Below are 21108 nucleotides of genomic sequence, written 5' to 3'. Positions count from 1 at the left end.
GTTTTTTAAAATTACTATTTATTGAAATTAGGCCCATCATATTTTATAATGGTCATTATTCCAGAAAAAAATAATTAAACTATTTCCCTGCTAATATATTTTAATTTTTTCTCTTTCCTTAAAGAAAATAAATAACTTGCAAGGTAAACTTATTAGGGTTAAAAAAAAATTAAACAACACTACGATAAAAACTACAAAAATATTGATTTAAAAAATTTAATAATTTTTGGTGATAACATAATAATTATAACATCATTCATTATAACTCAACTCCAATCAGAAGTCAACGTTGGGACTACTACATAAGATAGTGGTTGTGCTGATTCTGGTGAAGTGTTGACATTATCATAATTAGTATTATAAGAAATGGGTTCTGGTAAATTTGAATATTCAAAATTTTGCGGCTCATAATATAAATTATCATTTTCATCGATAGCGTCATTTTCCTCAACCTCGAATTCTTCCATCACTTACTCTATATTAGGCATAAATTTGATTTAAAAATCTTAGACATTATTGACTTGTCGATTCTTTAGGTACGTATAAATGATCATAAAAATAATAGAATATATTCTAAAAGCATTTAATACTAGGAAGTTTAGCGATAATTCATAAAAAAGGAGAATATTATAGTAAGTTATTCATTGCATTATATACAGTGAAACCTTCAAAGATGACCACATCTTCATCTAGAAGGCCCTAGCTCAGTTAATCCCTATCAAATCCGATTTAAAATGTTAAATATATTAACCAAAATATAACTACCTCGTGTGTAGCCATCTCACAGACTTCACTGCTGTATAATAAAATTCAATAATAATTTTAGGTGCAATTTATTTATTTTAAATGAAATGACTTACTAAATGAATTAATGAGACGAGTTAAAAATTGTAAAATAATATTAAAAGAAAGCTTTATATAGGTTGTTCTATTTTTTAAAATAAAAATACTATATAAATGGGAAAACATTATACAACATGAGTAGTTATAAGTTACATCGTTTGGAATCTGAACTAAAAAGGATTATTTCTAAAGATTTTTCAAAAGATGATGTTGGTATTTAAAATTTTCTCGCTCTTAGATTTGATCAAGTTCTGGAGATTAGAATATCGGTTTCAAAATCTATTAAAGCAATAAAAATCTAAAAAAATTCAACATAAACTCTTCAAAAATCCTTTCTTTTATTTTTATAAAAATTTTGAAATATTATAGTCCCGTATTTTAATTTTTTTAAGGTCTGGCCTAATTCTTTATAAATACCCTGGCCAGGCTGGGCCTAGACTTTTTTTAAATAAAAATACCTGGGTCGGGTAGTATATATTAAATCGCCACTATTAGCTATAAAACTTAAAAATATATGTAATATATTAAAAAAAATCCTGACTGGGTGTTTATTTTAAAAAAAAATCTGGGCCGCTCCTGAAAATATAAAACACGGGCAGGGCCGGAATTTTTTTTAAAAAAAACAGAGAATGCTAATGGTATTTCTACAGATCTCTGACCTATTTATCTATAAAATGACTAGCTAATAACCCGTCAAGAATGACGGGGTTGAGGGGTAATTAGCTAGTTTGTGTATAATCTATTTTATAAAAATATTAAAATTTAGGAGAAAAATAGGTAAATATCATGCATGGGATACTAACCGCCACATCGCTTCACATGAGCTAACATACCGAGTGTTTAAATGACTTTTAATTTCATCATATTTAGGGGGGAGAGATTCTAAATTTAAATCGATATTTGCACAATCATAACCTTTATATACGTATTTAAAAATATATTTTACTGATTAAACAGAAGTGCATATTTCAACATTGATATGAGCATTGTATTTTAAAAGTAAGTAGGTATTGTATGGAATAACAAAACGATTATCAACAGGTTTACCGGATATTAATATAAAACCTACATCCCTTCTTTTATATAGAGGATACCCATTAGTATTTGTTATTGTATCATTTATAAAATCTTTAGGAAAATTTTTAGTACATACGCCATTATCCATGCAAGGTGATCGAGGATTAAGAATGCCACAGGGGCCATGAATCATAAAACGCGTAACAATGTTAAATAATTGTGAATTGTTAGTCCTATCTGGTCTCTCGGCATATACAAATTTATCTATAGCCTCAGCGGTATCAATTTTATGCTCTGAACTTATAATGAACAACAAATGGGCATGAGGTAATCCTCTTTTTTGAAATTCAATTGTATAAACATATGCCAATTTTTTCCCGAACATGTTATTTTTAGTGATATCAGATAAAAAAGCAGCTAATTTAATTTTAAAAACTCTAGAAACTATATCAGGTCTATCGGCAGGCGTTTGACCGTTAAAAAGATTTTCGGATATTTCGGGCCATGTTGGGTTGCAAGTAAAAGTTATAAAAAGATCGGGTTTGCCATATTTTAAGACGATAGACATTGCGTCGTGATAACGCTCTTGCATGTTTCTATGAGAACCTTGAAAAGAAGATGGTAGAATAACTGCCCGTCCTATAGGTATATAAATATTATTGGAAAAATCGGAGGCTAAATAATTCATTAGTCCTGAATATTCCTCAACGCGTAACTTAGACTGATTAAACTTTATGAAATTAAGATTATTAGCTTCAACTTGTAGATAGGAATCTACAATATATTGTTGAGTTAGTCTCCCGGCATTAAGAAGGGGGTTAAAAATATTTTGTCTAACCGCTAAACGGGCAATTTTAAATTGTAGCATGGATATTTTTGAACGCCCAGAATTTTCAAAGCCTTCAGCAATCATATTAGGCTGCCAACCTGGATCTCCATGAGGAAATAGTACAGGGTAAACCATTGGGTCTAAATTAGGGCTTAATACGTTAAGAATTACTAAATTATTCCCATTGGATCTAGGATACACTTTTATATCTCTCTTAAAGGGAGGTTCCCCATCATCATTTGTAAAAATCATTGCTACGTCATCAATTGTAGGAAAATTATATCGCCTACGGTCGCTAGAACGATCTCCACGAAATATCATATTAATCTTTGGCAGTAATATATTTGAATGTTCTGCAAGGGATAACTCAGCTTTCTCAACTTCCCCTAAGGTTTTGAAACTTAAAGCATAGGGATTAATTTGGCGTATAAGCTCATCTAAATGTCTCATGATATTTATATCACAATCAGAATTGGCAGGGTGCTGAAGACGTCCTGCAATGGCCTGAGATGTATCCAACACATATCACTGAGCAAATTTAGGTAGAATATCAGTCTGGGGATATAAATGTGATGTGCGATGATAAATTTGCCCATGAACTTTAAAACAATAAGGTCCATTACCTGATAATTCTGAAATTTGTGTTCCATACTGGCGAAGGCGATCACACTATTATAAGATCTAATATGATGCATGAAATTTTTGTGCAAGGGATCTAAGGAGTTAGATAAGAGATTTTTTAAATAATCAGGATATGGCGATTGAGTAATTTTGACTTTACCTTTATGACAACAATGGGTAAATCTACCATCTGAAGGTCTTTCAGCTAAAAAATTTAAAGATTGACAAAATTGGCAAAATATATTCATAAGGCCACAGGTATGTTGCTCCACTAATGGATTAATCTTAGGGAAAATGCGAGGTAAAATGTTTTGAAATTTTTTTTTAAATCTTCTAGAGCAAGCGAGAATCATATCAGATTTATCCTATAATATTATAGTATTATAGAATAGGTATTAACTGTCTAAAAAATAAAATACCTTTTTTAAAATGAGATTAGTTGGAGTTTGTTTGGATATAATTATAGATGTATTTATATTATTTTTGATCCTTTTCGTGTGAGATTTAATTGGAGGTATATGAGAATTTATATTCTCCATTGTTATTCTTATCTATATAACATAATATAGCTCACTTAAAAAAAAATATATAAATAACATTGTAAAATCAAAATAATAGGATAAAATAAATGGCAAAATTTTAAAAATAATTATCAATAAATGCCCTAATTTTAAAAATAATTTTCAAAATTATTAACAATAAATGCCCAAAAAATAAAAAATATAGACTAAACTTTAAAAATATCAGCTAATATATAAACCTGAAAACAAAATGTTTATTTATATTATTCCTTATTCTCCATTGTATTCTTATCTATATAAAATAATATAGCTAACTTAAAAAAAAATATATATAAATAACATTGTAAATCAAAATAATAGGATAAAATAAATGGCAAAATTTTAAAAATAATTATCAATAAATGGCAAAATTTTAAAAATAATTATCAATAAATGCCCTAATTTTAAAAAAAAATTTCAAAATTATTAACAATAAATGCCCAAAAAATAAAAAATATAGACAAAACTTTAAAAATAATTATCAATAAATGGCTAAATTTTAAAAATAATTATCAATAAATGCCCTAATTTTAAAAAAAAATTTCAAAATTATTAACAATAAATGCCCAAAAAATAAAAAATAGACAAAACTTTAAAAATATCAGCTAATATATAAACCTGAAAACAGCAAAATGTTTACCACAATTTGAATATTTTCTTATAATTCCAATATTGCTTTGCTTTACAAACTATATTAGTAAGTAGATTACAATAAAATAATTGGACAGTAAATTATTACTTACCATAATTTGAAAATTTTCTTATCCAATAATAAATGAAAATTTAACGGCAAAATTTAAAAAATAAAAACTGATTGTTAATTTAAATTAAATATATATTTATTATTATCGTAAAATAAAAAGTTGAAGGGGGCTGCATTGAAAGAACGTTGGCCTTCCAGTCGTGAAGTCGCTAGTTCGAATCCCGCGGATGGCAAAAAAAAATTTAAAAAATGTTTATTATTATCGTAAAATAAAAAGTTGAGGGGGGCTGCATTGAAAGAACGTTTGCAAAAATTAACATTACACTATATAGTCTCCTTAAATTTTAAATACATTAAGGAGATACGAAAACGATATCACGTGATTATGGAGATTAAATTAACATTACCTTAAATTTTAAATACATTATGGAGATACGAAAACGATCATCACGTGATTATGGAGATTATATATATTAGATATATTGCAGCATGCATTTTTGGGGGAGAGGAGTGGTGTGTGGAAAATTGTTTTATTAGCTTTAAGTGATACTTACGAAATTCCGAAGGGAGAATCCCCCTTCCCGGCTACTGCTTTAATAGATTCGATTTAGACAGAAAACTTTAGATTAAAAATAAATCAATTATATTTCTTGTTTTAGATTTTTTTTTAAACTAAGTCAATATCTTTGTTTGTTCAAACTTTCTTGTAAAATAATTATGCCACAATCAGAATATATATTTTTCGCTTGGAAAAAATAATTACATTTTTTTAAAACCTTTTTTAAATGATAACGATTTTATAAAACGTTTTTTTTTTGAAATTCAATTAGATTATTCTTATTATGTATGGTATACGGATTAAATGACAAACGTCATCTCAGATATAATATCTAAAACTTCTAGTTTTCACTTTAAAATTATGAATTTTTTTAAAATTACTGTCTTTTTGAATAAAGTTTTGTGATCAACAAAAAAAGAGTAATAAAAGAATAACTGAATCGGCATAGATTTCATACCGAGCATATGTAGCCCAAAATAGGAATACATTATTATTAATTTGTCGAAAGAGTGAACGTTAATCTAACTTTAGTATATAGACAGATATTATAGTTGGAATCTGCAGGCACCAACGGATAGTCTAATTAAAAATAAACACTGCCGGGATTAGAAATATTTTTTTTACAAAATCCGGTCCGGGCCTGGCCGATTTGATATCAATTAGAAAAACATATGATGCAGCATTAATATTCATTTACTGCTCTTATTGTCTTTTTAAAAAAATTACAAAATACATCCAAAATTAAAATAACGAAATTTAAGATAGGCACTAGCCATGTAGGGCCTGCCCGTCAGCCCAGCTGTGGTAAAATTAGTGTAGTTAAAGGTTAGATTTTTAAAAATGGATAACCCTATCTTGCACCCAAAAAATATAAAGCCTGGAATTTTTGTTCATAGATGCGTTTGAACATCTATTAACGAAATCTCAAGGCTTGTGTAATATTATTTTTGGCGAGCCGTTTTACAAGTAAAATTATCAAAATAATATAGGAGGCTCGTGGGAAATCCATTTTTTCAATTATAAAATGAATTTAATCATTAAGAAAGGTTTTAAAAATATCATGAGATTAATTTTAATATATATTTATAGAATAAAATAGAGACATCATTAAATTAAGTTATTGCTGAATGCATAACATTAAAATCGAGAATAAAATAAAAAATTTTAATGAGATTTCCCTTATAGTAACAGACCAAAAAATAATAATCACACGTGGTAAGCCATGTTATAATGTATCACCAAGAAATTCCCTACTCTTTTTTTAGGCCAGAGCAGAAATTTATTTTCAAGTCTGAGCTTCAGAGCAATTCACAATCTTTTAAAAATTGTTTAAAATAAGATATTGTAGTGTTTCAGCAGTTTATATTTATATTACATATTTCTTTGGTATAAATATCATATTAGGTAAATATTTTATAGATATTTTTAAAAAAATATATACTATTTTAATATCATGATTGGATTTAATAAAAAAATTTTAAAAATTCGAAAATATAATGAATATATGATTTTTATAAATAATAAATATAAAGTCGAATTAAAATGTCGCATAATATAATTTTTACAACACATATGTTTAATAAAAAAAATATCTAAAATATAATTCATATTAATGGGATGGGTATGGGGAGTGTTTAGGAGTGAGGTACATATATAATCCTCTTAGAATTATAAATAACTATTTAATATTTTTTTTGTATTAAAGTTAATTGATTTATTGACTAATAATATTTTAATTTTTTAATTGATTAAAACTTATAGCACTTTTAGCCCAAATATGGTGTCCTCATTTGTATGTAACATGTTATCAAATTATACAAGAAGCTACTTAAAATTTAAAAAGGCATTAAATTATGCGGATGCTAAAAATAACTATCTTAATTTCGGGGGATGCTCAAAAATACGTTTAATAAAAGTTTTTTAGGAGTGCCATATTGAATTTCGATTTTCTGAGTACCCCTTCCCTCTCCAGAGGGTTGGCATTAAATCTTTTTTAAAATATAGTAATTGAGTTAAAAAGGACAAAAATTTATTTATAATATTTTTAATAAATTAGGAAAAGATATAAACAGATATTTAAGGAACTATACAATAGTGATGTTAAAACCTTAATTTCGAAAAGGAACGGCAGCATATTACCGTTTTATTATTTAAAAAGTAGCGCGTTGCAACTTCTTTTTTTTTAAAGTTAGTACAAATTAAATTATCGTTGTATATAATTTTTTAAATATTCATACCTTTCTTCATCTTTAGAAGCAAATGGATTAAAAAATTGGCATTAACGATTATTGCACAAATTAACGTGAACTTTTTCTAAATTTAGAATAAATTATATTGTTCTAAAAATATAACGATTCGAAGATTCAGTGGTTTTAAAATAAATAAAACTATGTAATACAAAATTTATGAGTCAATAAATATGAAAAATAATCTTTGGGTTTCATATAAGAAAAAAAAAGAATATGTACTCTGTTTATTTTTTTTAAAAAAATATTTTATTTTATTCAATAATATTTATAGGTCAACATAAACTTATTGGGTAAAAGAAGAAATTACAAAATTTGGATTTTATATTTGGTTTTGATGGGTATCTTTCATAAGCCTAGTTACTATCTCATAAAAATGTTTTTAAATAATTATAATGGATGAGGTGTTTCGAGATTTACGCAAAATTATAGGACACTGCGCAATATAGGAGAAAACGGTTTGTGTGGTAGCTATTGATTACAATAAAATATTGATATAAGGGAAATCCGAAGGCTCAATATAACTGATTAACACCAATTTTGTTTGTATAACTGACCCAACGCAATCGGTAAGATATTCGGATCAAACACAAACACAGAATTGTATATTATGACTATACTTATGTTATGTATATAAGAAAAAGGAAGCATTTTTTATTTCTCATTTGATGAAATTATTTTGGTGGTAGTTCAAATTCCCGACGGGTATAGAACTGTTAGCGTTCTTGCCACTGATATTCGGATTACTACCGGAAGAATTGCTACTCCGATGCCTAGCGGCGTAGGCATTAGCGTTAGTGGGCGAATAAGAATTGGCACTATTCGGGATATTTTGCTGAACGTAGTTAGTGGACGCATTGGTTCCGTAAACTTTACTCGCTTTTTTGGCGACCGTTGATAGGAGCTCTTGACTGTTTTTGTGGGTAGCGAATAAAGTCGTCTTCCATTCGTTTATCCCCACTTCGTCCTATATTATTTATTTTAATTATTAAGAATTATATTTGTAAATTTATTTTATGAATCTATGAAGTGACAAAATAAGTTTTACGCATACAGAGTGACGTTGTATTTTTGTTTAAAAATTTTTTATATAAAAAATGAAATATAAGTAACCTGTTGTGTTAGTATTATCTTGTCTTTCATTTTCATGTTTAAAATAATGCATTGTTCCCCTTTGATTGTGTGGAATTCGTGATCTATGGAAGCTACTTGATCCATGAATATTAACTTGCATTGTTTCAAAATAAAAATATATAAATAATTTTAATTAAATTGCCTCCTTATTTCTTTATTTTTCTTCCCATATCTTTCCTACTTAGTTTAATCCCCAGATTGTAATATAAGATCTAAGTAACCTCAGGCCTAGCGTTGCCAGATTCTGGATGTAGTTCGAGTCTATTTGGGTAGAGCTTGGCGTAACGTGTTTGCCAAGCAGATGCAAAAGGACCTCCTAGTTTTTTAAGGTATCCATGGATAACACAATCTGATTCTATAAGTGATATATTAACCATATATAAAAAAAATATAGATTATAGAGTGAGTGCATTTTTAACAGTTATATAGTTTATATAAGGATAGATAGGGAGGAATGGAATTAATAAATAATAACCTATAGGCAGGGTATAATATCTTTTAATGATTATCACAAATGAATATTATAGATGTAAGTTTCGATTTTATATAATCTAAATTATGTCATATTTTAATCGTTTTTACAAAGAGTTTATTTGTTTATTCTTGGTTTATAATTGCGTATTCTTAAAATTTTGATTTTATTTTCCTTTTTTATGCACATATAATAACTTTTTTTAAAAAAATATTTTTTTATAAAACTTTCGTTAAATAGTTTAAAATGATATCATTTTTTATAGTTAGAAATGAACTTAAGAAAAGGGATTTTAACTTCTTAAAACAAATACAACTTTTATTTTATCTTTCATGACTTTTTTTAAAAAATAACTTGAAATATTATAATAAAATTGTTATAAAATATATTTTTTGTAAATTTTTGTCTGCTTGACTAAACTGCAAATGTCTAGATAAACTGCATTGTTGGGTATAGATTATTTACATATTCTATTAAGTTCCGGATTTTTTCTTATAATATAAAAGTAATTATAATGAAGAGATATTATACTTAATAAGGTAATAATTATATTTCTTTAATCTAATAATAGATAGTTTAATCTTTTAATAAAATAATATTAAAATAATTAGAAGAAATTATAATTTTATAATATTTAGGTGGTGTTTATTATTAAATTTAATATTATATATTAGACAAGGAGGCCGGAAATCTTAGACTTTAAAAATCCGGGACAGTCCGGGTTTAAACAATCATGACCAAATTACACCGATTTTAAAAATTATATCAATAAATCTGTGGAAAAATCTTATAATTGAACCTAGGGGACAATAAACGGCCTGCTGGAATATCCCTCACCCCTTGGCAATGTGTAGGCCTCTCGTTAGGGACTAATCATGTATATTGTATAGATATATTTGCAACATATAATAATAACAACCATTCACAGAAACTGCAGAATCTAAAAAATATTAAAATAAACCTTTCAATCAAACCCTTATTTTATCCCGTTAATTAGCACTACTCTAACCAATTTGTGGGATGTCTTACTGAAATTTCGAAAAATAATGGGTAAGAAAATTTCCAACAATACTGGAATCATTGCGGAAACGACAAAAAATCGGATTAAAAGTATGCCGATCAAATGTAATCTCAATACATGGGTGCATACCCATTATGCAATTTTTTTTAAATGTTTTTTCTTACATATTTTTTTAGTTTATATATTATACTAAACAATAAAATTTTTAAAACAATTTGTAAAATACAACCAAAATTTTTCAATAAAATGGCAAAATATATTTATAAATTTTATTCCGATTTTTATGTACGTTCCTTTTTTAAAATACAGGGTTTCCCATCCAAAAAAAGGAAAAGTCCCAATCAAAAAAGGAAAAGTGTCAAACAAAAAAGGAAAAGGTTCAATCAAAAAAGGAAAAGTGTCAAACAAAAAAGGAAAAGGTTTAATCAAAAAAGGAAAAGTGTCAATCGAAAAAGGAAAATTCCCAAAAGAAAAGGAAAAGGGTCAATCAAAAAAGGAAAATCGTAATTTTTTTAAAAAAATATATAAACTTTTCAATTTTTCTTAAATTTATTTATTTTTGTCATTCCTTCTTATTTTATTTCTAACTTTTTGCGATTTCTTTATTTTATTTGTATCTTTCTCAAATTTTTTTCTTCTCATTTTTGATAATTCTTTTAAGTATATTTAATTTTCACTAAATTTTTGGCAGACAACTTTTTTATTATAATTTTTTACATATGAAATTATTTAATTAGAATTACGATATATATTTAATATAGTACGAAACAAAAATTTATATTAATCCTTAATAATTTCTCCCCTTCTACATTTTGGGATATATGTCTCCATATTTCTAAAAAAAATTTTGCATTTTCTTCAGATATTCCTCTTTCTCCATGTTCTATATAACGAATTAATTCTTCCTCGTTACTAGGATTTTTTTTTATTTCTGACAAAATCCTTCCATTGAAAAAACACATTCTCAATAGGATTAAGATACGGACTGTAGGGTGGTAAATATTTCAATGTATGTCCTTTTCTTTCGATCGATTCCCTAATTGAATGATTGTGGTGAAATGGAACATTATCTATGACAAAAATCATATTAATCATGTTATATTCTTCAAAATGATTTAATATTTCATTTATAAAGTTGCTAAAATATATAGCATTGCAAGGGCCATCAAGAACTTCGAATCGAAATATTCCTGCAATTGTGAGAGCCACAATGATAGTGTAATTTATTGTCTTTATTCCTTGAACATTTTTAATTGCCTTTTTATTTATTTGAGAATATCCATATAATCGCCTCATTGATATTGAAAACCCGCTCTCATCGATAAATATAAATTTTTCCTTCATATATGCTACATCTACAAACCAATTCGCGTATTCTTTGCGAATCTCTATATTTGATTTGTTATTTTCTCTAACTGAACGTAATGATACTCTTTTAAAGCTGTACCTAAATCCTGAGAGTAACCTTGATACCGTATTTTTTGATATTTCCACATCATAACTTTCTTTAATGATTTCACATAACCTTTTTTAAGATAAAGTGCAATCCAAATTTATACAATTTAATATACAGGGTTTCCCATCCAAAAAAGGAAAAGTCCTATCATAAAATGAAAAGGTTCAATCAAAAAAGGAAAAGTGTCAAACAAAAAAGGAAAAAGTTCAATCAAAAAAGGAAAAGTCCCAAAGGTTAAGGAAAAAGTCCAATCAAAAAAGGAAAAGTGTCAAACAAAAAAGGAAAAGGTTTAATCAAAAAAGGAAAAGTGTCAAATAAAAAAGGAAAAGGTCCAATCAAAAAAGGCAAAGTGTCAATCGAAAAAGGAAAATTCCCAAAAGAAAAGGAAAAGGGTCAATCAAAAAAGGAAAATCGTAATTTTTTTAAAAAAATATAAAAACTTTTCAATTTTTCTTAAAAATATTTATTTTTTGTCATTCCTTCTTATTTTATTCCTAACTTTTTGCTATTTCTTTACTTTATTTGTATCTTTTCTCAATTTATTTTTCTTACTATATCTTTTCTCTATTTCTTTTCTTCTCATTTTTGATAATTCTTTTTTAAAATTATATTATTTTTTTGGCAGACTATTTTTTACATACATATTTATAATTACAATATTAAATTAATCGTTTGGTTATAATAAATAAGTTTAAACTAATACCAAACGATATGTAAATTAATAAAATATAATCATTTTAAAATTCTTATATTTTTAAAATTTTAATATATTCAAAACGCATTTATTCTTTTTAGCAAGTAAATAATTATTTTGTAATTTAATTATCTTTTAAACTATTTTGATTTATAAAAAATTAAACGCAAAGAGGTAAATTTTATAATCTTTTTCACTTCCATTTGTTGAGTATATACTTTAAAAATAAATTTTTTTGTTTTAAAAAATAAAATTATGAAGATATGGTAAAAAGGGGAAAAAATATTAACAGTGAAACAAAAGCTCTAATAATTGACGCGTTAAAAAAAGATAGTATCAAAAATATAGCATCATGTTTTAAAGTAAGCTATAAGACAGTGACAAATATTAAATACTCTCATCTCAAAAATGGCTTACCCAAAGGAGGTTCACGCGCACGCAAGAAATTAAATAAAGAGCAGGAAAAATATATATTAAATTGTATAAATTTGGATTGCACTTTATCCTTAAAAAGGTATGTGAAATCATTAAAGAAAGATATGATATGGAAATATAAAAAAATACGGTATCAAGGTTACTCTCAAGATTTAGATACAGCTTTAAAAGAGTATCATTACGTTCAGTTAGAGAAAATAACGAATCAAATATAGAGATTGGCAAAGAATACGCGAATTTGTTTGTAGATGTAGCATATATGAAGAAAAAATTTACATTTATCGATGAGAGCGGGTTTTCAATATCAATGAGGCGATTATATGGATATTCCCAAATAAATAAAAAGGCAATAAAAAATGTTCAAGGAATAAAGACAATAAATTACACTATCATTGCGGCTCTCACAATTGCAGGAATATTTCGATTTGAAGTTCTTGATGGCCCTTGCAATGCTATATATTTTAGCAACTTTATAAATGAAATATTAAATCATTTTGAAGAATATAACATGATTTTTGTGATGGATAATGTTCCATTTCATCACAATCATTCAATTAGGGAATCGATCGAAAGAAAAGGACATACATTGAAATATTTACCACCCTACAGTCCGTATCTTAATCCTATTGAGAATGTGTTTTTTCAATGCAAGGATTTTGTCAGAAATAAAAATCCTAGTAACGAGGAAGAATTAATTCGTTATATAGAACATGGAGAAAGAGGAATATCTGAAGAAAATGCAAAAATTATTTTAGAAATATGGAGACATATATCCCAAAATGTATTAATGATTAATATAAATTTTTGTTTCGTACTATATTAAATATATATCGTAATTGTAATTAAATAATTTCATATGTAAAAAATTATAATAAAAAAGTTGTCTGCCAAAAATTTAGTGAAAATTAAATATACTTAAAAGAATTATCAAAAATGAGAAGAAAAAAATTTGAGAAAAGATATAGTGAGGAAAGATACAAATAAAATAAAGAAATCGCAAAAAGTTAGAAATAAAATAAGAAGGAATGACAAAAATAAATAAATTTAAGAAAAATTGAAAAGTTTACATATTTTTTTAAAAAAATTACGATTTTCCTTTTTTGAATGGGAATTTTCCTTTTTTGATTGACCCTTTTCCTTTTCTTTTGGGAATTTTCCTTTTTCGATTGACACTTTTCCTTTTTTGATTGGACCTTTTCCTTTTTTGTTTGACACTTTTCCTTTTTTGATTGAACCTTTTCCTTTTTTGTTTGACACTTTTCCTTTTTTGATTAGACTTTTTCCTTAACCTTTGGGACTTTCTCTTTTTTGATTGACAATTTTCCTTTTTTGATCGGACCTTTTCCTTTTTTGATTGAACTTTTTCCTTTTTTGTTTGACACTTTTCCTTTTTTGGAACCTTTTCCTTTTTTGATTGGGACTTTTCCTTTTTTGGATGGGAAACCCTGTAATAAAGTTTAAATCAAATTGCGTTATATTGTTGTTTTGTTTGATTCAATTTTTAAAAGTAATAAATAATGAATAGATTTGAAATTAAATAAAATGCTAAGGACTTTATCTAACTCTCTAACTCATCCGACCACAGCCCCAGCATCTCTTAAGAGAGTCAGAGAATATTCCGACCCAACAGTCCCGGCACCTCTAAATGAAGTCACTGACAATATTTTTCGAGAAGTATGAATTAATTATTTAATAGCTTTCAATCCATCAAAACGATGCTCTCGTTTTAAAATAGCATTGTCATCCTAAAATTGGATGCCGTATAGTTCAACAATGTATAAATAGAGAAAATTGGCGTTAAAGCTCTTAAGAATTAATAAGAATGCTAGTTACGATAACGTTCATACTATTTTAGATATATCGCGATAGTACATAACCCAAATATGGTTTCGTTATTTATAACTCAAATTTTAAAAAATTTCATAGAATATAAACTGACCCTTCTCATCGGCGTCAAACTTTGTTTTTTGTTTATTGCGCTTTTTCTGTTCCAATTTATCCGTTTCTTGATTCACCAAATCAAACATCGTTTCTTTAAATTGTGTTTTAAAAAATATATAAGATTGTTTGTATTATCTTGTATATCGCGTTTAGTAAAAAAAAAATCAAAATTTTCATTTATGATTTTTCTTTCTTAAAATCTATCTTTGGTTTTTGTATTTATAGGGATAATGATAATACAACTAATCCAGGGTGCCATATTAAATTTTATTCTAATATATATAATATTGTCATATATGGTTAACCTGCAATTTCCTCTTGCCACCGTTCGGAAATAACTATAGGGAAATTTTTGTACAATTCTTGATCGGATTCAGTGAGCTAATTCGTAAATATGTTTAAAAAACATATATTTTTTCACTCGTGACATAATATATCATTACTTAGGAATGCATGGTTCTTTCATCTTATGTGTATTTCTATTGACACATTTTTTTTGATATATATCTTGCCTTTATTTTTTTTACTTTGATATTGTACAATAATATATTATGATCTTTTATACCTAAAATTTGTGATAATTTAAATTTTTAGAAAATCATGAACTTCTTGCGCGATTCATTTTAAGTTTATTTATATTTCTTTCCACTGCTCTTTAAAACAGAAACCAAACTCGGAAACCAAGTCAAATAAAACTTATTTTTTAAATTTTCTTGAAAAGGAACCAGAACTTTTTAGTCCTTATCCAACCTCTGGTATTAACCAAATATAAACCCGTCAATCCAACTGACTTTTATTTTGGAAAAATTCTTTTATAGGTTCTCAATTCCTTTACCTAATTCTCATCATAGAACCTGTAATATAGAAAACGTTAATCCTGTTTCTTAATATCTCAGCCCCGTTCCTTTCTCCTTATTTGCGAATTACCGAAGGGTATATACCTTAATTCCTTTAGTGTCCTCTTCGTCGAAACTGCCTATATCGAAGGCGTCAGCCGCGTTAACCTCTCCTCTAGGTGGCACAAGAGGCGGCGGATAGCGTCTCATGTATACCATCTGCCAGTCTACGCCCCGGAAAAATGGATGGTTTTTTACTTCTATCGCACTTATTAACCATTTTTATATAATTTTTAGAAAAAACAATTATTGTTAAAGAGATAGTTTATTTAAAAAAATATAATATGTAGACCTGTGCGCCATATATTATTCGGCAGCGGCGCGTTTGCATTTTTATACCGGCGGCGCACTGATAAAACAATATATATAAACGGTGTAAATTAGTGTTATAGATAAAGTGTACTATAGATGAATAGTTTTTATTATATAAATTTTATTAACGATCATTCTTTGCTTTTTTAATATTTTACTTTATTAACTTCAAAAAAATACACAAAAATAAGACATGTTTTTTTTTAGGTTTTTCCACTTTTTATAAATTTCTTAAGTTTTTATGGTTATAAATAATATGGTAGTGACCATAAGATTGTTTTGAATTTGCGGGTGTAAATCTCGAGATCTCTATAAGGTTTAGTTTTATCCTGAATTATATAGGATAATAAAGCTAACACAACTTAAAATTGTTAAATGACTTACTCCAATTTATATTCGATTTTTTATTGCGCCTTTTATTTTACACATAAAAGGGAGACACTTTTTTATAATTACTTAATTTCTTCTTGAATTTTAGAAAAAGTTTATTTATTAAAAATTTTATCTTAATCTTAATATTTTTTTTATTAAAATATATTTATAATCCAAGTTGAATAAAAAGAATTACCTTTAATTTGTTTTTTTGTTTTATTAAATTAATCTTATTAATCAATCGTAAAGTATTATGACGGTAACTAGATCTCAACTGCTCTATATGGAATACCACCACATTCGGTAAGTCTATCTGAATTTATTGAAATTGTAAAGGTTAGAATAGTATGAGTGGAATTCTCCCCAGTTCAGCTTGTGAGCGGATTAGTATCATTACAATTTACAGAATAATCGTAAGATTAAATTAATAAAAGACACAAAAAGTGAGGTAAAACTTTACTCCAAATAAAACATAAGTAATATCACCACAACCCCATATGTCGCAAAGCAATGGGTTGGCCGAAAGATTCATATGAACATTCAAAAATGCTGTGTAAAGATCTGCAAAGGGTCTATTTTTAAAAAATAATCTTGGTTAGGGCCTAATATTTTTTAAAAAATTCCGGGCCGGGCTTATGTTTAAATATGATATTATTACATTTTGTCAAATAAATTGGATGTATTTTAAAATTCTTGCAAGAACCAAGGAGCTAATATTTTTTATTTGTAGAATATTTTTTTTACAATAAAAAAACCATTAAATTTTTTTATATTTAAATAAATTCGAGGGGATTTTCGGGAAAAATAAAAAAAAATTCGTTCGGAATCAGGCCGGGTAAGACAAATTTATTATAAAAATTTCAGGCCAGGCGGGTCTTGAAAAATTAGGCCGATGCAGATGACTAATACAAGGGTGTGAATTCATTGAAGTAAATATACAGGTAATTAATTCCCTAAATAATTAAAATAACATCACAAATACAACCTCAAAAATTGCTCCTGCCAGAGTATTTTTAAGTCGCAAGCTATAGAGATTCCTAGATATCATTCTTGAACCCCCCCCCCCCCAAACACCATCTATATATAGTCTCCGAAATCGTATAAAATATGGTGATACCCGGTGAAAAAAAGAAATCGTAGGAAATTGTTTTCAAGCACCAAACAGGGACTACGAATCTATAATACCAAAAAACGAAAATCTACTGCAGGAACACATTCAACACTTTATTTAACTATATTCTTTAATCATTTTTTTAAACATTATCATGGTTTAAACCCCATCCGTTGCTTATTTAGGGAGGATGAAGTTAGTCATAGTTTTTTTTAGAGTTAGTAATCATTAGAGATCTGCAAAGTTAGGCCCGGCCCGTACCCGGCCCGGCTCAATTCTATTTAAAATAATCGGGTTAGGGCCGGGCTTAATATTTTTAAAAAAATTTGGGCCGGGTCATGTCGGACATTGAAATTTTTTTTAAATATATCTAAATTTATCAATTTTATATTGATTTTTTTATGTAAAATAAAAATTTTTAATTTTATTTATTGAAACTAAACGCCATATAACATATGTCTTTTATTTTGAGTAATTATAAAAATTAATTTATAATAAATATGGGTCGGGCCGGGCCAGTAAATCTTTTTAAAAAAATTTTGGGTTCGGACAGGCCGGCAATACTTTTTTAAAAAATATTCCAGGTCGGGCCGGGTTTAAAAAATTAGCCCGATGCAGATCACTAGTAATCAACATTTTTTAAAGTAGTATGGGGTATTTCAACCAATCAGAAAAAAATTGTCCTATAACTTTTTTTAGTAGTTTTATTTAGAATAAATTCATTTAGTCGAAGCATAGACCAACCCCCCCCCCCCCCGTCCTTGTTGACTATTTAGAGAGGGAGGTGTGTTAAGTATTTTTTTATATGCTCAACAATTTATTCTTTCTCGTAAAAATATCGGTTGTTTTAATAGACTAAATATCCGTAGCCGAGAGAGCAATTGGAATTTCTGGGTATAAAGTGTCATTTATTAAATCAATCTTATAAATATTCTGTGAACTTAACCCAAATATTAAAAATTATTGAACAAAATCAATTATATATGTTATATATATATACAATACACACACATATAATATATTAATAAATATTAATGAAACTTTCTCTATAATATTTTTCCTCTATCAGCATCTTTCAAACATACAATACAGAAATAAGAATATTCTTTTATGATTTTCTTTATTATTATTTGAAAGTATGAGCTGGCCAAAAAACTTCATAACTTACTAGGTTTATTGCTATGTAATATTTATGTTATAATTTTATAGCTATCTAACCTATATTGCAAATCGTTCATCGTCGAATAGATAGATGTAAAGTAGATAAAACTAAGGAATGATTCGATATTTATTTGGGGGTGTATATAATAGGTCACATGTTATAGCTAACATTGTAAGAAATATAAATAGTATACAATTTTATTTATTATAAATATTTTTAAAAAAGTTTCTGTGATCCATTTAAAGCTATATATAAATAAGCGCCACGTCGCCTAAAATCGCCTACAGCGTAAAATGTCTTAAAAGGGTCGGCGGTGTAGCACACAGGTTTAATCATATGCTAAAATAATGATAATTCAGAAGAGCATTAAAGATTATAAAATTCATAAAAATCAGCTATGTTGGTTTAACATGGCATTTTAATTTATTCGATTTAAGCCCTCTTACATTAGTCGTAGCTCTTAATCCCTATTATCATTATAATTCTACTAATATCAAAAGAATTGTCATACAATTATAAAGTTACAACAGGTTTATTCGTGTCTACGATTCAAAAACAGAGTATAATATAATTGCAAAGGAAGAAATTGAATTGTTAGATAATTGAATTTAACAAAATAAATATAAATATATATCGGCGCTTATTAAGAGGGTATTATAATTTTTCGCGTATTTCCTCCTTTCCTTAGTTTCTCTTAATTTGATAAAATATGATATTTCTTTTTTAAAGAGAAGTTGCAAACTCAGAATATACAAAATAACTTTGCAAAGTAATCGGATTACCAGATTACCTAAATCAGCCATGGCCATCTTCGTGAGATGACTAATAAATTTTAATTTCATTTACCCTAATCCCTGGCAACCTAATCTATTTTCGACTTCGCGCGCTAAGAGTGTGTCGAACAAATTTCTCACTTCGTTGGAGAAATTGCTAGGTAATTCAACGTCCTACGAGAAATAATTTTTAATAAAAATAAAATTAGAAAGTATAAACCTTTGTTTTCTTGTGGTAAATTCTTCCAAATTAAATTAAAAATTATATATTTAATTTTTTCCTCTTTTTCATTTCTTTTTATCTTGTAGTCCTTATATTGAATTTTTGGAATGTTTGTCACTTTTATCTAATTAGCTTTCTTTCTCTTTCACTTGGTGACCTCAAATATGTCCAGTTATGATTTATATAATATAATTATTAATCAATTTCAAAATAATTTTTATTCCCCTTGTGATTTTATACATGTTCTTCCTTATTTTATAGGGCAAAAAAATAATTCCATTAAAATTAAAAATATAATATTATATCAAATAGAGCTGTATTTATGTTTTTTTGTTCAAATAAATCAGGAATTTTATCATATTTTGAAGAAAAAAATTTCCTCTTGGTGCATATATCATAATTGTGTTTTGTCTTTAAATGTACGTTTATTTTAGATAATATAATAATAGCTAAATCTAGTAATGTTCATCGGAAGGAATCTTTTTTATTGACTGAAATATATAATTTTTTTTAATAATAACTGAAATAGGGATAAAGAGTAGGATTAAAGGTTAAAGAGATATAGGATAAGGCCAACTTTCTCTTTTAATTTTAATTCAACTATTCTGAAAAAATAATTTAATAAAATATATGGATAATTTAGGAACACCATTTTTATGTTAAATTGTTCATTTTCCATAAAGCAAGGTGTATTTGGAAGAAATTATTTCAATCTTTAAAAACAGCATTTAAAATGTTCACAAGATATTTACTCAGTTAAAATTTGTTAAACCGTGAATATGAATGAATTAAAAATATAGTAATTGAAAGATAAGATAAAAAATAAAATTTGACCCTTATTAATGATGGGTGGACAAATATAACAGTGGAATGTATTATAAATTTTATTATAGCGATTTCAAGGCCATTTTTCTATAAATTAATTGAAACAGGGACCATGCACAAGGGGAAAATATATATATTTAGTAAATTTATTAGAAGTAATTGTAGAAATAGGAAACACAAAAATTAACATTATAATAAATAATGCAAGATAAAGAAAGCCTGGACACTTGTGAGAATTAAATATCCAATTATCGAATGCATTGGGTCTGGATTTCATGGACTTAATTTGAATTTAAAGGATCTAGCAGATAAAATATTGATAACAATGACAAAAGCCCAAATTATTATAAACTATATAAAATTCAAGATATTTTAAGGTAAAACAACTACATAAAGAAAAAAATAGGATTGTTTCCTTAAAGTTGCCTAGCCCACCCAACTCCTTGAACATAGTTAAGATAACTAATAGTCTGTCAAAAAATAAAGATATTTTGGGGCAATACTGTATTTTTTTATAGAGATAAGAGACTTATCTTTTTGATAATGGAGTTTTTTAAATGATCTTGCGTCATTTCTACACAAATAGAGGAAGTCGAAGCGGACACATCAAATTTATCTGACGTTCCTCAAACATTTATCCATATCAGGGAAATCTCTCATGAAAGAAAATTATAGAGATCGAACAACTTATTTTAAAAAATCGGAATTTTTTGTTGCCAAGACATTCAATACCCTGCTCATATACTTGACCCAAAATATTGCGGATTTAATTTTGAAGACATTAAGTTGTTGATAATTAGATGTTACTAGTGTTGTAATATGTGTTTTAATATGCAAATCTACTTTAAACAAAAACAAGAAAAACGAAAGAAATGTATATGCAAATTATTAGATTATTATATA

At 26.9% G+C, this 21108-nt stretch overlaps 2 protein-coding genes across 3 annotated transcripts in view; both read right to left on the bottom strand.

Annotated features, from left to right (window-relative positions):
- Positions 1-1792: 1792 nt before the first annotated feature.
- Positions 1793-3849, bottom strand: LOC135929885 (uncharacterized). The gene is made up of 3 exons (XM_065466622.1): positions 3730-3849; positions 3313-3675; positions 1793-3193 (listed from the first exon to the last, which is right to left on the bottom strand). The coding sequence occupies exons 1-3, from the start codon at positions 3847-3849 to the stop codon at positions 1793-1795; spliced, it is 1884 nt and encodes a 627-aa protein (XP_065322694.1).
- Positions 3850-6495: 2646 nt separating this feature from the next.
- The window catches only part of LOC135930962 (G protein-coupled receptor kinase 1-like), a 42053-nt gene continuing 27440 nt past the window's right edge, over positions 6496-21108 (bottom strand). For both annotated transcript variants that reach the window (XM_065467767.1, XM_065467766.1), the window contains 7 exons: positions 19231-19331; positions 15473-15635; positions 14837-14912; positions 14530-14622; positions 8734-8867; positions 8492-8605; positions 6496-8345 (listed from right to left, as the gene is read on the bottom strand). In XM_065467767.1, the coding sequence (XP_065323839.1) occupies positions 8040-8345; positions 8492-8605; positions 8734-8867; positions 14530-14622; positions 14837-14912; positions 15473-15635; positions 19231-19331 (987 nt within the window). In that variant the 3' untranslated portion in view covers positions 6496-8039. The remainder of the gene's footprint in view (positions 8346-8491; positions 8606-8733; positions 8868-14529; positions 14623-14836; positions 14913-15472; positions 15636-19230; positions 19332-21108) is intronic.

Source organism: Gordionus sp. m RMFG-2023, chromosome 1 (assembly GCF_954871325.1).
Source record: "Gordionus sp. m RMFG-2023 chromosome 1, tfGorSpeb1-WG-v2, whole genome shotgun sequence".
Taxonomy (NCBI): Eukaryota; Metazoa; Nematomorpha; class Gordioida; order Chordodea; family Parachordodidae; genus Gordionus; species Gordionus sp. m RMFG-2023.
This window is presented reverse-complemented; position numbering and strand designations above follow the sequence as displayed.